Below are 8672 nucleotides of genomic sequence, written 5' to 3' on the forward strand. Positions count from 1 at the left end.
CAGGAAATCCCTATGTTTCCTGACCCCCAAGTACCTCCCCCCCCTTTTTTTTATCCCAAACTGTCTTTCAGTGATGCTCTGTGACTATGGATCTTTCTCCAATGAATCAAAATGCTTGGTGGCCTAATGAACCACGGACACACGAAGTGGGCATCGACTGAAGCACCCTGCAAATGGTGGAAGCAATCAAGAAGTGGCATCATAGGTGTGTGGTATGGAAATGGTGAGGGAACACCATTTAATAAAAAAGCTGGAGAGGTCTCTACAGTAAAGCAAAGTTTATTGTACATTATTGGGAGAAGGGTGAACCACCCCTCAAGCAGAGAGAGGAAACGCCTCCTGTGGGCAGGGTAGCCCCTTTAATCCCTAACGCAAAACGCCCCCTTCCACCACAGACCCTCATCCTCATTGGCTGAGAGTCTTACATTCTAAACGTCAGATCTACCCATGAAATTGAACTTGACCAATAAGTATGCAGTTGCCCATATTTGATTGAAATAGGGAGGAAATTGTGTCATGGGAGGATAGCAGGAAGGGGACTCAATTATGCCCTTGAATCAATGCTCAAAGTCCTTCAGGCCTACTCAAACTCTGAAGTAGATGAAGCCTTACTCAATTTTCACAACTGTCTTGAAAGATCTCACTTCATCTCATTCATAGATATCAAGAAACTATACAATTAGAAAAGAAGTCCTGGTCACTTAGTGAGATCAAGGGGTAACTGACAGTTTGAGGGCTGCAGTGATACCCACAAAATCTAATGAGACCCAAGAAGAGGCTTCAGCACACTGGGCAGGTCCTTGGCAAAGATTTCAAGACAAGAATTATACAAGATTAAAATAAGGTGTTATCAGTTATGACCTTCACTGGAGGTTAACCATTTGAAGGATATCATGGAGTCATTTAAATACTAAGGCATGTCTTATTCCCTATCTTATCTAAACTTTACACTCTGGAGTCTTCATATAATAGATAATATCTGTTGAATTACTTTAATTAAATTACACTTTTTGAATATTTTCTCAAAGGACAAATTTTCCACATTAAAAATCACTTGTTATAATGATTATCTGCCCTAACGCCAAAGCCCATACTACCTTCCAAGGCAATTTTGAATTTCTTCTCCTGCTGGTTATCCTTTCTCCTGTCAGAGCCTCCATTTAAAATGGGCCCAGACCATACATCTCCACCTGTCCCACCGAGTGTTACTTCTCTGCCCCAGCGCATCAAGCTCCCTAAACATCTAAAAGATCAAGTTCTCCCACGAAAACGCTTCCCAGGATTGGGATCTATGAACCTAGCGAGGTTCTGGAAACTCGAAAGACAAATGTCCAGATTATTTCCTGCCAGTGAAGTCCGGGTGGGCCCCTTAAAGGCCTATTCAAAAGGAGTCAGAATGACAGAAAGTTAGAGCCAATCCAGGCTCATGGTTTTACAGATGAGAAAAAGCGGTGAAGAACAGAACGCAGGGCCCCGGGTCCCACCACACGCCCCAACCTAGTTAAAAGTGACTCATACAAGGTGTATCGCACTCTGCGTACTGCCACACAGCGGTCCTTTAGGCAGCCGGTGAGTGTTTCTAGATAATCTGTGTGTGTGCTGCCCCACACTAAGAACGGGTGTCTCCGCTCCCTTTTCCCCGAGTTAAGGGTGCTCTCTGAAGCTGGACTCTGCTTCCAGAGTTGCGGGGACTAACGTCATAGAAGTCACTTAGGCCTTTGGGCCTCAGTTTACTTAGAAGTAGAATACATCAGTTAAAATGGACACTGTATAGGAAAATTCCTGGAGTTAGGATTCTAGAAGAAGGCATTCTGAGCGTCTCAGCTGACAGCCCAGGAAGTGACAATAAGGCTAGCTCCTTCTCTGCGCCCAGTGAAAGCGCGGCGTGGGAAGAAGTTGGAGAATGCTGCAGGCGCTCGGAGGAGTTTCACTTAGCCTGAGAGTTCCGCGTGGGGCTGACCACTCACCAGCACATCCCGGAAAAGCAGCTGAGGCCCAGAGTGCACTGTCCAGTCCACGGCTCCACCGTCCGGGATCTTGATTCGAATCACCAGCACCTGGCTCTCCATGGCACGAGAAGGGCCAAGGGCCAGCCACAGCATTCCCGCCCGCTGGGCTCACATCCTTGGGGGAGGGGGGAGGAGAGAGGCCCTCCCGGCCCCTTTGGGAGGCATGAATGGGGAGTGAAGGGCCAGAGAGTGGGAAAAGTGATGGGGGGGGGAATAAATAGGAAGAGGATGGGGGCAGAGTGAGGAGGATGGAGAAAGGGACAGGTTGAGAGGGAGGAGGAGGAGGTCAGGAGGCTGTGAGGGGGTTAGGAGGAAGGAGGAGATCGTGGAGAGACGGAGGGGGCTAGGATGGTGGAAGGGGGGCTGTTGGGAGTATGATGTGGAGCGGCAGGAGGGAAGAGTTAGGGGGCACAGCCTGCCTCGAGCCCCCGTCTGAGCAGTGAGAGCCCGGTGCTCACCCGGGACTTGCGCACAGGTGGGGGCGCAGGCTAACCGGGATCCACGGGGTGCGGAGTGCTCCGGAGTTGGGGAGGGCGGGGTGAGTGAATCCGATCCGGCCTCCCGCTGGGAGTCAGCCCCCGTGGGAAGCGGGGGAGACGGCTCAGGGGAAATGGCTTTGCTACCCCTGGAGGAAGAGGAAGCCAAAGGGAGACGAGGAGGAGCGCGCCGAGCCGCTACCCCCTCCCAGCGCTATGTGGGAGCTGGGCAGTTCTGCCCGCGGCCAGCTCCAAGCTTGGAGCGTTCCCAAGAAACGGCGACGGCGGCGGGGCCGGCGGCCCCAGGGAGAAGAGGAAGAGAAGGAGGAGGAGGAGGGTGCAGGGAGCAGGGAGCAGGGAGCAGGGAGGAGGAAGAGGAAGAGGAGAGGGAGGAAGAAGTAAGGGGGAGATTTTACTCCGGAACCAAATTGCGCGGAGCCGGAACCCGGAGAGCGGGCGAGCAGTGGGAACGACTCCTCTGGCGCCATGTTGGAAGAGGGCACTAGCCCACATCTTTCCCTCAGTTCCCGGCCCCGCCCATGGGCATCCGTAGGGCTCAGGCCGCCGCCCCAGACTGGCGGAGCTTCCTCGGCTGGGGGGGGAAAAATCGCCGAGCGGGGTTGGAAGTGATCAAAACGAGGCTGCGGGCAGTGTGAGAAAGCTGTGTAGGCTTCTCTTGGGCGGCTGCAAGGTTGGTTGGCGGGGACGCGGATGACGGCGTGGTCCCCCGCCACCTTGTTGTTTGGGAGGTGCCGGGGGTCGGTGTGTGCTGGGGATACACCGAGAAGGAGCGAGATGAGCTCGTGCTCTCTGCCCTTGCCCAGCTCGGCACGCGCCCGGTTTCTGTATCTGCTTGTGGGCACTCTCCTGTGTGCTACTTTATTTCCACCCTACAAATTCTCCCGCTCCTTCCTCTTCTCCCAACCCGCTTCCATCCAGTCCCTAACAGATCCTCGGGGTCAGGTAGCAGGCCCCGACTGAGCGGCTCCCCCTTCCTTACACCTCCCCGCGGCGTTAGCAATCTGGGCCTTTCTGGGGCCTTGTTTCCCCTTCGGAATGTCCCGAAATAGCCTGAGCGAAAGCAGCGAACAGAGGAACAGGCAGGATGCAGGCGGGAGCATCTTTCTCCATCATTAACTGTGCAAACGTAGCCAGCAGCGTTCATAACTTAACGGTTCTACCCGATACTTAATTAGAACCGCGGTATTACAGGTGTGGCAGGAACCGCACGGCCTTTCGTTTTGTGTTTGATTTCTTCTCTTTTCACGTCTTTCTAAATCCTGGTGATGACTGTAACCTTCTCTCGAACTTGGTTTCAAACTGGAACCTGTGACATTGTCTCTCTTACGACTAAAGTGCAGTCAGCAGCTTTGCTGATTGTGAGTCACGTATAGACTGGGATGGTGTGTGCAGGTGGGAGAGGAGACAGACTTCCCCGAAGCCTTCAAGCAGCTAGATGTTTGATGCAGAAATAATAGTAATAATAGAAATTCCCGAAAGTCTTTCACTTGCCTTTATTTTACATTGCCTGGCTTTTATTATGTTTAATATTTGAATGACTATTATTGGTGATAAATTATGTTTTCAATAACTATAATTTAGTAGCTACTATAGGATGTGTTTTGGATTCCTCCCCAAATTCTAGCAATCACTACTCTCTACATGGATGTCAATTCTATGAAAATGAACCCTTTGCCCTAGATTCCCATGTAACTTTTAATGAAGATTCATTTTCTATTAAATCTTCTAAAGAATAGGCTACAAAACTAGAGATTTCCAAGAGCTATTGATTTGCTAAAATATCTTTTTCATCCAAGGACTATAGGGAAAACCAATTCAATTTGACAAATTTACATAAACATTTTAAAAGTTTCTCTACTAATAGCATACTTAGTACTCTTTCCCAATATTTGCAGACACAGCTGTAATCAAACCTCAGCTTGTCGGACCCCTTATAAAGCATCTTAGTATTGACAGTTTCAGTAAACACTTTTACCAAAAAAACACCAACACATGATGTAAGCAATGTCTGGATCACAGACAACGCAAGGCTGTTAGTTTTATGTCTTAAATGACAGTGTCATAACTTTTGAAAGCTTTGTCAAGCTAGAATACATTTTGTTTTCTGGACAATGATTAAAACTATGAAATAGGGATGACAATTCCATAACTACCTGCCCTAAAGGATTGTAGTGAGGAATTTAAAGTAGTAGATAAAATGAGTTAAAAATCTTAAAATGTGTGCACAGAGGATATTTTTTAAAAGTTCCTTAATACAATAGTGAAATCACTGGGTTTAGTTGATATGGAATGATAGTTTGATAAATGAAATAGATCCTTTATACCAAAGATTTTGCTGTAATCTCAACTTAGAGGGGCTTGATTCTTGGTTAAAGAACCCGGGATATTGAGGAGGCAAGACTTGTAATTTGATCTGCTATCGTAGATGTATTCTACACACACACACAGAGATAGTTCCTGAGAAATTAGTTATGAAACATTCTATGATGAATTTAGTTTTCTTATAATTTCAAAGGTCTTTTCCTCTATCTCCAGCTATTTCCATATGCACTGTCTGATTAGAGTGCAAGGCATGTGGAGTAGAAAAGGACAAACTCAACTGAGCATCTGCTGCCTGTCTCCAGCCTCACTTATTTAGCCTTAGCTCAAGTTTGTTCACAGCAAGGGGTCCCATGGAGAGATACAAAAACTACCAAGCACAAAAACAAAGAAACAACTCTGCAGTTCACAGAATTGCAAAATCTCACTTGGAATTTCAAAAGTTTCTAGTTCATAGAACTAGAGCTCAAAGGAACTTCAAAGGGCATCTAGTACAACTTTCCCATTTTATAGATGAAGAAACTTGCCCAAGGACAGAGGTAGCATGAGTGGGATTTGAACACAAGTCCTTCCTCTATGAGTCTTCTAGTGATTACAGAATCTTTCACTTGTGGATAATTGTAATTGTTAAAGATTTTCCATTCATAAAGTCTAAATCTATTTCTTCTCATTTCCCTTATTGCTCCTAATTATGCCTTTTTAGTATACACCAAGAAAGTATAATCTCTTCTAGAAAATAGTCCCCATCACATGTATGATTGGGAAGAGATTGGTGGAAAGGAGGAATAATAGGGAGTCCAACAAGCTATTCTCACATTAGGTAAAATGTTGAACCTCTTAGAAGCTGTTTTTATCATTTTCTAACTCATTTCTTATTTTTTTCCCTTAGTATTCTAAAGAATTTCCCCCCTCCCCCAAGCAATTGGGGTTAAGTGATTTGCCCAAGGTCACACAGCAAGGAAGAGTTAAGTGTCTGAGACCAAATGTGATCTCAGGTCCTCCTGACTTCAGAGCTGGTGCTCTATCCACTGGGCCACCTAGCTACCACCTCTCATTTGCTTTTAAAAATCATTTTTAGCTCTTTCTTTGACTTCAGCTTCTCCAGGAATTCTAATTTAACTTGTACCCAAGTTGTTTTTCTATTCAAGGCTTTGCTTGTAAATCTTTTGGAGTCATTCTCTTTCTGAGGGGTTTGTGCCTTGGGTATCCCTGCCACCATAATATTGATGAGATTCTTTTTTGGGTTTTTTGGAGGGGGTGTGTTGGTCATTTTTCCAGCTTATTTCCTTACTTTAGACTTTATGCTAGGGCCACGCTCTGTATGCTTTTAGAGGAAATGTTTTAAGTTGATCTTGTATCTTCTCAGGTCCTTCTGCTACTTTCTTGAAGTATTAAGTGTTGTGTTACACTAAGATGTTACTCTACTTTGGCTTGACCTTGTTTGGAATTCCAGGAGACTGCTCCTGGACTCAGATACTATCAATCAGGTGGAAAGTTCTTCAGATTCAGAATGAGAGAATTGTTGGCTCTGCTTTGGTCTGGTATTCCTGCCCTGCCTATCTCTTTCGAACTTCACATTGGGTTGGAAGCTGGAACTGAGATTCTATCCTGCTCTTGGGGTTGAAGTCACAAAGATACTGTTTGTGCTGAACTCACTCTTCATTTGGTACAGTTTGCCACTAGTAGGGTGGCCCAGGACACCCTCCCCCAATACACACACACACACACACACACACACACACACATTTATCGAGTAATCCAGTGACACTGGCTTCTTTCTTGTTCCTTGAACAAGAAACTCCATCTCCCAGCTGCACCATTTTCTCTGGCTATCTCTCTTATGCTTGAAAATTCTGCCACTTCTCATCACCACTTCCTATATTCCCTGGCTTCCTTCAGATCCCAACAAAATCCCACCATCTACAGACTCTTTTTGATCCCCTTTAATACTAGTTCTTCCCCTCTGATTAATTTTGCAACCACTGCTCACCTTGGAACATCAACACTAGGATCAGATCCCTTTTCGGTTTGCCTTGAATCTGTGATCTGGACTTGGATAGGGAACAACAGAGCTGCCAGTTGGCACCTGTACTACACAAAGATTGGAGCCCCTCAATATAGATCTATGACTTCTTGCCCTAGTTCACAGACTTAGTCCACTTTCAATTCCTGAATGCTCTTGGCTAGACCTTATCTTAAGTGTCTGTGAACCTCTCTAATTTGTTTCTGCAGGCTAATCTGGATTAAAAATATAACTCGGTGATTTTTTTTGTCTTGGATTTTTTGATCAGATATTTTCTAAACCTTTGTAGAGTACTTGTGGTGGGGAACCCAGCTACATACACTTCATCCTTTTTTTTTCTGTCATTTTGACTTTGCCCTAGCTCTCAGTTCTCTTATGGTATAATCTCAAAGCCTTTCAACATAGTTCTTCTCTTCTTCTGATAAGGTTCCAGTTTATCAATATCATTCCTAAAAAAAGAAAAAAAAAAGGTCACTGGAATTAAACATACTGTACAAATATTATCTCATTGAATCCTGAAAGTAGATGATATTATCCCCATTTCAACTGTGCCTAGGGTCACACAGCCATTAAGTTTCTGAGGCTGCATCCTATTCAAGGCACAACCTAGATATTTCTAGGCTACAATATAACAGATGTAGTCCAACCAGACTAGAGTGCCTCAAGACTGCTACACCTCTAGTGCTAGATATTGTTTTTCAGTTTGCCTTGAATCTGTGATCTGGACCTAGGTAGGGAGCAACAGACTCACAACTTCATTGACTTTTTGGACTACTACATTGTATTGTTTGCAATCCATTAAATCTCCCCAAAACTGTTTCAGATGAACTACTTCTAACCACGCCAACCCTATCATGAATTTATAAAGTTTATCTTTTTAATCCAAATATAAGACTTTATTCTTATTTCTGTTAAATTATTAGATTTGGCCCAATACTCTAGCTTTGTCACTGTTTTTTATTTGGATCCTCAGTAATTCATAGTGTTAGCTACATATTCAGCTATTGTCAGATTTGTGTCATATACAGATTTGATAAGAATACAATCTTTGCCTTTATATATGGCATTGATAATAAACATGAACAAGGTAAGACTAAACATATCCCTAGGGCACTCCACTAGCTGAAGGCAAGACCTATAAAGTAATCAAGTGGTTCAGAATCTATTCAACTGTACCAATTCAATTGAACAAGCATTTATATATAAAGCATTGTTCTCTATATTAAAGATGCACTTATAGATTTTTTAAAAATCCTTTCCTTAAATACCCATCAATTGAGGAATGGCTGCATAAATTGTTGCTATATGAATGTAATGGAGTGCTATTATGCTATAAGAAATAATGAGCAAATGAATTCAGAAAAATCTAGAAAGACTTACATGAACTGATGCTAAATGAAGTAAGCAGAACCACAAGAACACAGCAACTGCAACATTATCTGATGATTGACTATAATTAACTCAACTCTTAGCAATACAATAATCAAGCCTAGTTCAAAAGATTAATGATGGAAAATACTATCCATAACCAGAGAAAGAACTATGGAATCTGAATATAGATTGAAGCATACTATTTTCTCGCCCCACTTTTGTTCGGTTTCTTTTACAACATGACCAATGTGGAAATATGTTTACATAATTGCATATCTAACATATATCAAATTGCCTGCCATCTTGGGGAGGGAGAAAAAAAATTGAAACTCAAAATCTAATAAAAATTTTTGAACATTATCTCTACATGTAATTGGAAAAAATACTGTTTATTCTTTCTCAAAAAGAAAAATTTCTTCCCCAAAAGAGTTTATATTCTACTTAAGAAAAAAA

At 43.7% G+C, this 8672-nt stretch overlaps 1 protein-coding gene across 5 annotated transcripts in view; it reads right to left on the reverse strand.

Moving 5' to 3' along the window:
- MAP2K5 (mitogen-activated protein kinase kinase 5) overlaps positions 1–2927 on the reverse strand; it is a 305505-nt gene extending 302578 nt beyond the window's left edge. For all 5 annotated transcript variants that reach the window (XR_012486952.1, XR_012486953.1, XR_012486954.1 and 2 more), the window contains exon 1: positions 1968–2927. Coding sequence is in view for 2 of the 5 variants with exons in the window: in XM_074294728.1 (XP_074150829.1) it covers positions 1968–2102 (135 nt within the window). In the remaining 3 variants the exon portion in view is untranslated. The remainder of the gene's footprint in view (positions 1–1967) is intronic.
- Between the last annotated feature and the right edge of the window lie 5745 nt (positions 2928–8672).

Source organism: Sminthopsis crassicaudata, chromosome 2, assembly GCF_048593235.1.
Source record: "Sminthopsis crassicaudata isolate SCR6 chromosome 2, ASM4859323v1, whole genome shotgun sequence".
NCBI lineage: Eukaryota > Metazoa > Chordata > Mammalia > Dasyuromorphia > Dasyuridae > Sminthopsis > Sminthopsis crassicaudata.